The sequence below is a fragment of the Glycine soja genome, chromosome 16 (assembly GCF_004193775.1).
Source record: "Glycine soja cultivar W05 chromosome 16, ASM419377v2, whole genome shotgun sequence".
Classification (NCBI taxonomy): Eukaryota; Viridiplantae; Streptophyta; class Magnoliopsida; order Fabales; family Fabaceae; genus Glycine; species Glycine soja.
In genome coordinates, this window is record NC_041017.1 from 27,929,764 (window position 1) to 27,942,301 (window position 12,538).

Here is a 12,538-nt window from a genome sequence, read left to right on the forward strand (position 1 = left end):
TGATAGAGTATTGTAGGGTAGATTGATGAGTACCCAGTGGGACGAGGGAGTTTGCTGTGGTCGGAATTGGCTTTGAATGGCTAATAATTTCTATTGTAAAGAAAGAGAACAGAAGAAAAGAAAGACAATTGTGGGATAAGATGAGATGTGTAATGTGATGAAGATAGATAGGGAAAAAAAAAATTACTATAGAAACTGTTGTGAAAATATGAAGTAAAAATATCATTATTCTCAGTCTTATAACTCAAGAAAATAAATATCATAGTTTTTAACTTCTCATGGAATGCTCTCGTTTAGAGCCCCATTTCTAGCTTGATGACCATTTTGTATTCTGAGGGAAGGATTTCACTTGTTTGGCTGTAATGTTGTATTGTTTCTCTTTGGTATGTTGATGGGTTTTCTTGTAATAAAAGGAAAAATGTCACTTTCTTAGCAGTTGTTCTATATCTCTGTAGTGCACAGCTAGTTAGTTGTCTATTCTTAGAATCTTTTGAACAACGTTATGGCCATTCCTTTTTACCTTAATTCCTCGTGGTTTGTGGTAATGGCAACATTTTCTCTAGATGATGGAAATATAAAGTTGGTTCAGCAAGTTTGAGAAGGGTAAAAAGAGAAGGAAGGAGAGAGATGTCACAGGTTTGAATCTTCTTAAGTGATATTTCTAATAATATTAACATTTACCAACAGAAAAAAAAAAAAAAAAACTTTTTTCTAGATGATAGCAATTTATCCACCATGATGGATACCGTTTTCCTACGTGTTATGCTTGCAAACATAAATATAATATGGCCAATAAAAATGAATATATGCGAGCTAAAAATGATGATCATATTCTTATATTGGCCCCCATGCCACTGACTTCACTAGCTGAAGAGGGTTCAGCTGCCACCACCACCCCCCGCAAATTATTACTATTATTATTTTCACTTTCTGATGGAATAATACAAATTGCTTTGGCAATTCAAGTTTTGGGAAATTATCAACTTCGATTGGTTGTCATGAAAGCATTTGATTTTACAACGCATTCGGCCACTTTGTGTTGTTCACTTTTGATTGGTTGCCATGAAAAAGCACTTGATTTAACACGGCATTCGGCAACTTTGTTTTATTCATCCATAACCAATATAAACTCTGACTTTGTTTTGTTCACTTTTGATTGGTTGCCATGAAAGCACTAGATTTAACAAGGCATTCGGCAACTTTTTTTTATTCATCCATAACCAATATAAACTTCCTGACTTTAAGATGGTAAAAGAAAGTTGGAAAACTGGAGCATCTTTTAGAACATGTATCAGCCTCTGTTTTTAGCCGTGACCTATATATAAGTCAATATAACAAATAGGTTTTTCGTTATGAAAATTATCATATGACCATTATTGAGAACAGACATTTGCTACTAGTGGAGTTATCATTGTTAAATTGAATCCCATTAGCAACTTAAGTAGCATTTTCTAGCTGACTAACCCAGAGGGAAAAAGTTTATAAGTACATTTTACATTTCCATTAGAAAAGAGCTACCGGGGGCTGTTTAAAAGGCACGATTACAAAGTATAGCTGCTGATATTGGCGTATACTATGGGGTACTACATTCCATAAGAGGGTTAACAAGAAAGCAAGGTAAGGTAAGGTAAGTTAGAACAAATGGATTAGGCAACAAACAATTCCCTTTATAGTTGAAAACAAATTTGAACAATTGGATAAGACATTTGATTGTATATACACTCACAAGAACAATGGATCAATACCAATGATTGACAAACCTCACAACCACAACAATGAATAACTTACCCTTCATCCTATTGATGTAATTTTTGGAATCCTCTTGAACCTCTAGACTGGTAAAGCTCCAGCCTACCCTTGGATTCCTGCAACAATGCCTCGAGGGTTTCGTCCTGCGTCACGTTTGGTTGCTTGGAAGCCCATTCAAGCACTCCAAGCACCTCAGCCCTAGCAAGTTCCTCACTGTCTGGCACATGCAATGCAATGTAGGAGAGCAGAACTAGTGCTGAAATCTGAACTGTCTGTTCTCCAAGATACACAAGCTGGACCAAGTGTTTCGCACCACCGGCACTTATGATTGCCTTGGAGTGATCAAGGTGGAGGTAGTTTTCCGAGGAAGCAAATTTCGTGAGAGAGATAGCTGCTTCCCTAGACACTTCAGCCTCTCTTTCGTCAAGAAGCCGGACCAAGGGACCGATTATCCTCGTCTCCGTTGCTCGGAACGTCCTTGCCAGATTCCCAATAGCCTTTACGCAAGGAATCAAGAGTTTTGTATCTTCCTTCTCTATGATCTTAAGCACTTGATCAACAACCGCCTTGCAGGCCGGAGAATTCGGCTTGAATGCCGATCTTCTCAATTCAGCATCTTTCTCTGCCACTGCCGTGATCTCCTTCACTGCCAGGGCAGAGTTGTACTTCACATCCTCAGACCCTTTCTCAAGCAGTATGGCAAAGCACAACAGAGCCCTGGACTCCGTGATGCTCCGGCAAATGGCCACATTACCCTTGGCCAGCTGCCGGAGCGCCCTCGCGGCCATTGCTTTCATGTAGGCCTTATTCTCAGGGTCCTCAAGTTCCCTCCCCTTCATGTTAATCCCGGAATACGAGAAGCTTTGCTGGTGAGACTGATGGTTTTGCTTGCCATTACCATTCACTTTCGGACCCTGCAAGTTCAGAGTTCCTTCATTGCCTTGATTGGGCTGTTGCTGCTTGTTGGCAGCATGCATTGCCATGGTACTTGTGACCACTCTATGCATCTGATTTGTTGACCTATCACCCAAGGGATGCTGCATCCTACTCTGCATCTGCTTCTCCTCATCTTCACTATCCTTCTTCACACTACTATTGCCATTAGAATTATTACCACTATTATTACTAGCCATCACAACAGCATGAATTGATGTAGGTTTGTTGCTAACAATGGCGTATTTACTATGCTCCTGAACGGTTTCAAACGCAAGATGACTTACAAGCAACCGAACGATGTTATGCTGAGCGAAAAGATCTTGGCATGTAGGGTATTTCGCAGCTAATTCCGACACGGCCCAAGCCACCACGGCTTGCACTTTCATGGGACCTTCTTTGAGGACTTTGGCGAAGACAGAGCAAACACCAGCGTGGATCATGAGTTCCACGCTCTCAGGGTCACGGCCGAGAAGCCCAATTGCTCTTGCGGCGTTCTCTTGCCCTTCTTTTTTGCCTTCTTTGATAAGCTTCAGTAAGGGTCCGACGCCGCCTTCCTCGATGATTAATTTGCCGTAGCGGTCGTTGTCACGTGCGAGCGACACGAGGGAGGCGGCAGCATCGGAGCGGTCATCGAGGGAGCCGGTGTGGAGGATGGCGACCTGCTCCCAGATGAGGCCGAGGATGGGCTCGTTGGCAGCGATGGGGGGGAGACCGAGGTACTCGGTGTCGGCGCGGTCCTCGGCGGGGGCGGAGACGCGGAGGAGCCAGGAGACATCGCCGATGGAGTTCTCCAGCTGGGAGGACATCTTGCGGAAGGCGGCGGCGGGGATGATGCTGAAGACGCGTTTCATGAGGCCGTTGGCGCGGCACTTTAGGGTTAGAGAGAGGGCCTTGTCGAGGACCAGTTCGGTGTCGGCGATGATGCGCCGCGTGGGCCGCTCGTAGAGGTCGGAGCTGGCACGGGCCGCCTGCCGGAGCAGCCCGGCCAGCTTCTCCGTCTTGGATTTCAGCTCTAAACACTCTTGCTTGAAGGAGGAACTGGCCTCTTCCGCTGCCTTGGCCACTTGGTCCGCCAGCTGGATCGGCTTTGCCAACAGTTGCTTCACTATGTCAGCCATTCACTTCTTCTCGGATCCAAGTTCCAAAGTCCAAGTTGTGAAAAAATTGAGTCTTTATTGGAAGAGGGAGTGACTTTTTTTTATTTTATTCGTAGGAATCGTCCACTTATCTAAGAAATTTACAATAGTCACTTACCTTTTTCAACAAAGCTAAGACCCCTTAGTGGGGGAGGGAGTGATTGACGAAAAGGGGTTGGATTGGGTGTGTGAATTTGGAGCTATAATTTCGGCTTTGATGGAGGAAAAAAGAAAACGGCCAAGAGGAGGTTGTTGAAAGATGCCAAGGGAATGGGGTGTGTTATGATCTGGCTATTGTTGTGAAATGGGTCCAGTGTGAATGAACTGATGAGAGAATGATGATGGTGTGGTGTGAAGGGCTTGGTGGGAGGGTTAAGGGCATGATTTGTAGAAATCTTGGGATTTAGAGTGTTGTTGTGGTGGACGGGAATTACAAGATCAAAACGCGGTTTCTTCTTCTTTTTTATATATGCCTGGCCAGGCAGGATTAGCTGCTCAACTATATGGCTAATATGGACAAGAAAGGAGAATTGTTTAGGAATAAGCTAGCGTTTGTTTTTCTTTTTAAGTATAAAGAGAGAAGAGAATGGAGCTTTCCTTTTCATTCAATGAATTTTTTATGATGCTATATACACGAACATGATAGGCAAAATGGAAGACAGAGGATAAATAGTACTTTTATTAATTGCATTGAAGAGAAATGATCGCAAATGGTAGGCGGTAGGTTTTGAGATTTGAAAGGTTTGATGCCCTTTTAGTCTCTTCTCTTATATAAGGGAAACGGATTTGCTCCAAAAGAAAGTAATAAGAGATAATTATGTTTAATGAGTTATCTTAGTTAATTTTTAATTTTTTTATTAACTAAAAAAACTTGTTTGACTATTGGATAAATAATATTTTTTAGCTTCTAGTATTTTTTTGAAATGTTACTTAAAATAGGATTTTTAAAAATGCTAACTTCTAATTTCTATCTTTTTATGTTTTCTTTAATTTTTATTATTAATATATTTATGAAATTTTTTAATTACTTCAATAATTAATTTTATCGAATACTTATAATTTAATAAATTAATTTTTCAGCTTTCAAGTTCCAGTTACCAACTAGTTTTTCAACTCTCAACTAATTTTTCAGCCAGTTTTACCAAACATAATTAAAATGTGTTCAAATTATTAAAAAGACTTGGATTGAGTTTTGCTGATAATTTAAATCAAATCAATTTAAATAAATTTAAGTGAGTTCATATCAATATATGGATTGCATATATTTACTTTAAAAGGTAAAAAGATAGAAGAAAATTTAAAGGTTTATCATGGTGGAAATTTGTTTGAGTTCTTCTATTCTTGATTTTAATAATCCAAACAACTTATTTTATTTAGTGGGATAAAATCACCATTGAGTTCTTTTTTGTTATGGTTAAACTAGCAGTGTTTTAACTTTCAACTAGGAGAACAATGAAATTAATTTTTAAAAAATTGAACAAGTAACGATGCATTCAAAATGTTGTGCAAAGTTAAGATATCTTTAGAAGTAAAGATATAATTGTTGATGAAATTGAAGTAGAAAATTTTCGATTATGTGGAGAAGTAAAAGTGTAATTGATCGTGTAATCGAAATGCAATATAAAATGAAGAAAAATAAAAGAGTAAGAGTTTAGAGAAGAAATGGATATTAGAAAAAGTTTAGAGTTTGGACAAGAAATATAGAAAAGAATTTCAATAAAGTAAATTGACCAAAAGAAAATGAATGACAGAAAAGATAAGTTGCGTCAAAATATGGGTTTGAACATACATGTTCCTAGAGAAAAAAATGACTACCAACGTGCCTATTTATAGTTTTTTGCTTTATATTCGAATTAAAAATTTATACATGTGTACAACTTATTCAAATAAACGATCTAAGATTATTACAATTGTCTTTGTTCTGTCAGTCGAAAAAACTGTTGATAACTGTCTTTTTGATTTCTTCTATCAAAAAACCCTTGATAATTATCTTTGTTTCTTCTATCAGAAAACCATTAATAATTGTCTTCGAATGTGTGTTTAAAAGTCATGTGTCTTCGATGAATTTTCATTTGTGTCTTCAAATGATTTGTTTTCAAAAACACTTTTTACAAATTGAAATCACCAAACACTTAGAAATTTTTTAAATGTTTCATAAGATAAATCTCTTTATCAACTTTCATATTTTGATTGTCCATCAAAATTAGCAGTACACTTCCCGTAAGCTTCTTTCTCTTTATCAACTTTCACATTTTGATTGTCCATCGAAATGAGCATTACACCTCCAGTAAACTTTCTTTCAAATTGGTAATCAAATCCTCATTCGTTCATGAAAATAGAATGACTTACAAATCTTACTAAATAATATATATGCACTTGATTCTAATGTCAATACTTAATCATAACATCAACTTATAGAGATTCACTCTCAATCAAAATATACTCCTCCTCGAACCACCAATCGAAAGCAATGTTTTCACGACAAATTAAATTAGCCAGTTTTTAACACGACATAAAATCTCTACATTTATAAAATTTTACTCACAACCCCAACACTAACATAATTTCTGAAGATGCATTAACAAGTCAAGAGAAACAACAATAAATAAGGAAGTACATTTTTTAAGGTTGTAAGTTGTAATTTTTTGTGTCACTTAAAAAAATTTCAAGTATTGGATGTTAGAAGTTTTGACTAAGTAAAAAGGCTAGTTGAAAGTGAATCTCGAAGTACTAGTCTTTAAACTAAAATAAAAGTTAGTTGTTGAAGACATATTCGGGAGTTATGTTGCGAAGGTGAAAAAATTATATACTCAAAAATACATTCGAGGGTTAAAACAAATTTTAGAGAATTAGAACTTGAATGAAAAGCATGTTTGGTTCAGAAGATGAAAATATACTTAATGGAAATATGAGATATTTGAATTAAAGTAGAGTGTAGAAGGTGTGGACCCATGTGGAACCTATCTTATTTCTTCTTTGTTTCTCTCATTTCCCCATCTACCAAACATACTCAAAGAGAATGATAAGTATGGAAGTTCTTGCAAATATTATTTGAAGTTCAAGGAAAATAAGCTTGAAGATATATCATTCAATAACTTATAAGTGATTATCGAGAATACATGGATGGCCACAGATGACAACATCATAATGAGTCACTTCTAAGAAGTTTTACACATGCCTTTCTTATTTGGTCAAAACACTTACACAAGTCCCTATAGCACCACACATTATGGTTATCGATTCTAAGAGCAAAATGTATGTTCTCTCAGCATATTTTTATACGGTTTGTTAAGTTATAAGATGAATTAGAGCCCTCCAATATTTTGATTTATGCAATCAAATAATAACTTATGAAATATGTGTCTAAATGTTTATTGAAAAGCTCATGGTGTTTGTGTCTATCTTGACATACAATAATCTAAGGATATTGAGTTTATGCATTTATAAACACTTTATGCTCTAATAATTTGATCCTTTGTGCAGAGAATATATGTTTTATTATTCATAAGATCTGTCAAAAAGGATGAAAAAGAAAGAAGTCAATAGAAAAACTTCCTACTACATTAAAAGGCGTGTCAAAACAAGATAAACAAATTGTTTTATTAGACCAATTTTACTTTAGTATGAAAAAGAAGTTATGTCTATTGACACTAGATATGGAAGTTCAAACACAAGAAGATAAACAAATTGCTTTATTAGACCAATTTAACAAGTTTGTGACATGCATTAAATGTTTCAACGAACACTTCTCACCACACAGACAAAGACAAAGACATCACAATCACAACGATTATCTCGTGAAGAATCCTATAAATAGTTGAAGATTTGAAGTTCACAAGTTAGAGAAACATACGTACAAACAAGCAATCTGAGTATTCAAATCTCTTTGTAAATTTTCTAAGTCATAACCTTAGCTCCCAAAACCATTTGTATATTTGAGAGTGATAGATTTGAGTTTGTCCTTGTATTCGTTTATAAGATGATAGAAGTCAGTGTTTCTTGAACCTTTAAACAAATTTGTAAGATTTCTTGAAGTTGTAACTTTTCTAAATTAGAACCATAGCTCCCAAAACCATTTGTATATTTGAGAGTGATAGATTTGAATTTGTCCTTGTATTTGTTTAAAAGATGATAAAAGTCAGTGTTCTCTTGAACCTTTAAACAAATATATAAGATTTCTTGAAGTATGAAGAGGCTTGATTCAAATAATACTTGAGAGATTTGCTTGAAGAGACAATGGTAAAACTACTTGGGTTTGAGCCAGAATTGGCTTGAGAAAAAAAATACTTGTAACATTGATTAGTTATAGTAGAATTTGGTGGATTAGCCAAGAGTTGGACATATTCTCAACGGTGGAGACAACCAATATAGAAATTTTGTATTTTTCTCTTTACACTTATTTGTTTTATCTAACCTTGAATTGTGATTCATTCATACGTTATTTTTCATAAGTTTTGATAAAACAAAGAATTTGATTATATCGTCTATTAAATGTATATTTGTTGCACATTTCATTTTCCTTTTAAGAAACACAATCCAACCCTCTTCTTGTTTTCCGTTTCCCTACACAATTCCTTTATAGTGTGCTTGGATGGAGCAATTTAACAGGGAAATTCATTTTTTTAAGGAATTTAAAATGATTTGTAATAAAATAGCTTGTTTGGATAGAGTATTTGAAAGGAGATTTAATTTTTGGTATTTTTATGAATCATTTTGATTGATTAAAATAGTAGAATTTCAAATTCTCTCAAAAAATATAGAATTTGAAATTCTTTTTTCGGAGATGCTCGCTCTAACTCACATTCTTGCTCACGACTCTTTCTCACTCAACACTCACAACTACGGGTGACCAAAGTTTTTACGGTCGATATTGACATAAGTTGTTTTTCACTGACGTTGGCCAAGGTTTTTTCGGTCACAACTTTTTTGTATGATGTCAACCAAAGCTATTTTTTGCCGATATCGACTAAGATTTTTTTTAGACGATGTTGGTTAGGGTTATTTTCTCACTGACGTCAGTCATGGGAAAATTTTGCTAACGTCGGCCAAGGATTTTTTTGATCGTTGTCATCTAGGTTTTTTCAATTGATGTTGACCAATGATTTTTTTTTTTTGCCAATGTTGACTAGATTTTTTCCACTAACATCGGTCATGACTAACTTTTGAGTAAACACCTGTTAGGGATTTTCAACCGACGTCAGCTAGGTTTTTCCAGCCAACATCAACCAAAGCTATTTTTTAATCAATATCGACTAAGGTTATTTTTTAGCTGATGTTAGCTAGGGTGTTTTGGCTGATGTCAACTATATTTTCTTAGTCGATGTCAGTTAGGATTTTTTTGCTGACATCGACTAGGGTTTTCTAGCTGACATCACCCAGAGCTATTTATTAACCACATCAGTTAGGCTTTTCGGTTGATGTTGGCTAGGGTTTTTTCTGCTAACACCAGCTAGGTATTTTTGACCGACATCGGGCATGACTATTTTTAGTCGACATCGACTAGGTTCTTACAATCGACATCCACTAGAATTTTTTCCGTCGACATCGGTTAGAGCTATTTTTTAGCCAACATCAGGCAAGACTATTTTATAGCCGATGTTGGGTAGGGTTTTTTGTCTGACATTGGTCAGGGCTATTTTTTTTAGCCAACTTCGACTAGGGATTTTTCGGCCAACGTTGACCAATGACATTTTTCGGCCGACATCGGATAGGTTCTATTGGTCGACATCGACCAAGCTATTTTTAGCCGATATTCGGTATATTTTTTTGTCAACGTTTGCTAGGATATTTTAGGCCGATGTTGGCTAAAAATAGCCTTGGTCAATGTCATTCGAAAATACTCTAGCCGGTGTCGGCCAAACAAACTCTAGCTGACGTTGGTAGAAAAAATCTAACCAACATCGGCTGACAAATAGACTCAACCAACGTTAGCCAAAAAATAGCCCCGGCTGATGTCAACTAAAAAATATCCCCAACATACTTTGACAAGAAAAAACCCTATTTGATGTCGATCGAAAAATAGCCTTAGTTGATGTCATTAAAAAACATCACTGGTTGTGACTAGACAAAACAACCTTGGTTAAAATTATCAATATTTTATATTTATAAATTATTAAAAATTGAAAATATTTTTCAATTAATATTTTAAAATTAGATTGTGTTTATTTTCTATAAATTTTAATATTAAAATTTCATCTATTTAAAATATTAAATTGAAATTTTGCATATGGAAGAAATTGAATTGTCCTATTCAAACAAAGAATTTAAAATGAAAGAAATTTGAATTGATTTATCCAAACAAAGCATTTGAAAAATGAAGGAAATTAAAATCAAAGCAATTCAAATTCTTGGCATTTCAAATTCCTTAAAATTTTGAAATTCCTGATCCAAATACAAGGTTACTTTCTTGTCAATTAGAAGTCAAATTACTGCATATGCATTTATATTTTTGTAGTATATCCTCTCACCCTCAATTTCTTCTCTAAACTTAAAACTTTTCATTTGCATGTTTGATAATGTTATCAAAATTATTGTTTAACTATGATTTATTCTTATGTTTCCTGATTTTGTTATAAAGGTAATAAAAGTCTTTGAATTAAAAGAACAATGGATTTAAAGGCTTTATAACATTTAAAATTCACTACATGTCAATGTGGTTCTAACATTTATAATAAGGAAAACCATAGTTATTAACATTGGAGTTCATACGGTAAACTAATTAAAAGCTTTCAAATTTAGATTTGTATATAAGATCTACTCCGATTATAAAAATTTATTTATATATTCAAAATATTTTTCTAAATGTCATTCATGGTATAATTTGTATAGAGTACATTTTACATATTTACATAACTTTACAAAAATATTTAATAGTGTAAATCACCATAAAATAAAAATTCATTAAAAAAACAAGAAAATAAGAAAAACTATAGGTATTGACATTGGAGTTCATAAAGTGAACTAATTAAGAACTTTTAAATTTTAGATTTGTATATAAGATCTACCAAGGTTATAATAATTTCTTTATACATTAAAAAAAATTCTAAATGTAATTCATGGCATAATTTGTATAGATTACCTTTTACATATTTACAAAACTTTACAAAAATATTTAATAGTGTCAATCACCATAAAATCAAAGTTGATTAGAAAAACAAGACAAATTTGGAAATTCCTTTTGGAAAAAGCATTTCAAGTTGAAAAGTAAATGTTTAGAGCTGCATTTTCAACAAAATCTTCCTTACATCTCTACAAGTCTCTTTATTTTTTTTTTCAAGATCAGATTGTGTCAACAAAGCAATCAAATTCATCTCACAAATATAAGGTAAAGAAAATCACATGTACAATATGCTATCAAAACCATTTTCATGAAAATAACACCTTTCAAGGGCACACGATAACATCAAAGACTATTTTATCAAAATAAAAAATTTCAATGAGAATACTTAATCTTTTATACTTCCAAGATTATTTATTATTATTTTAGCATAACATCATTCCTCTCTCATTGAAATAATAGCTATTAAAAATTAACTAAGTTTCCAAATAGAGAAATTTTTCATAACAGAAATAACACAAATAAATTAATCCATGTAATTAACAAAGACATTGTTTTATAAGATATCTAAACAAAATCACATTGGAAATTCAAAGGGTCTAATAGAAATTCACCAAAAATCATACAATTGAGATATAATTTTAATTATTGATTGAAATAAAAATAGACATGTAAATACATTTTTCTCTTCTCTTTTTGGAACACATCTCCTTCTTTCCCCTCTCTCCCCACAACCAAGATTATCGTTGTTGCAATAGCGTGGTTGCTCCGCCGATAGTGACGATACCACTCTATAGAAGAATTGCTTTGGAAGCGTTAGAACGTAACATTAGAGATATAGGATAACGTCATTCGTTTTTGTCAAACGTAAGAAAAAAAGCTTATGAGACTTTATTAAATGATGTTGAAATAACAACAACCACACTAGAAGGACGATTGAATAATGTGTTAATCAAATATAATAACTTTTTGTAAATAAAATTTTGTCATAGGTTTAGAAAAATATACAAACTAGAGTCATCCATTGATAAGAAAACAAGTTTGATGGAAAATAAGGTTAATCATCTAGTAAATATAAGAAGCAATATTTTCAAGAGGTTTTTAAAAAACACTTGATAAGACAAAGTTGATAGAGAAAACTAAGAGAATATTTAATCAAATAACTTAAGAGAGACGTAGAAACACTTGGATTATACTGGTTCGTTCAAATAAAGCTATGTTCAATTCTCCTTTACGCAATTGTAAAGGGTTCTACTAATCAAAACTTTGATTACAAAGCAAGTATTTTGTCCTACCACTCTTGCCTACACAAGTATTCTTTTATCCACTTTTGGCACTTCCTTAGACTCCTCCTAAATCTAAGAACATTCAAGTATTGTTAAACACTAAGTCACTCTTGGCTTTCACAAACAAAAGTTTGAATCAATACAAAAATTCAAAAACACTCAACGAGTGGATAGACAATAAAGCTCAAATGCAAAATAACTTTGCTTAGCAAAGAATAGGCAGTGTAAGATCAAATGTATCATCCAATGATTTTATGGAGGTCGCTTCAGAGATTTTCTCGTTTCTATATGATATTTTTTCGTGCTCTGTGTTTGGGTAGAGGTTACCTTTTATAGACTTTAGTTAAATATCCTTTATAAGATTAGCACTAAGT

General features: G+C 34.0%; 1 protein-coding gene across 1 annotated transcript; it reads right to left on the minus strand.

The window, feature by feature from the left end:
• Nucleotides 1-1,476: 1,476 nt before the first annotated feature.
• LOC114390645 lies at nt 1,477-4,394 on the minus strand. The gene has a single exon (XM_028351459.1). The coding sequence runs from the start codon at nt 3,801-3,803 to the stop codon at nt 1,797-1,799; it is 2,007 nt and encodes a 668-aa protein (XP_028207260.1). The 5' UTR covers nt 3,804-4,394; the 3' UTR covers nt 1,477-1,796.
• Nucleotides 4,395-12,538: the final 8,144 nt, after the last annotated feature.

Coding starts and splice junctions, on each gene's coding strand:
- LOC114390645 (XM_028351459.1), bottom strand. CDS start 3,803: ATGGCTGACATAGTGAAGCAACTGTTGGCAAAGCCGATCCAGCTGGCG.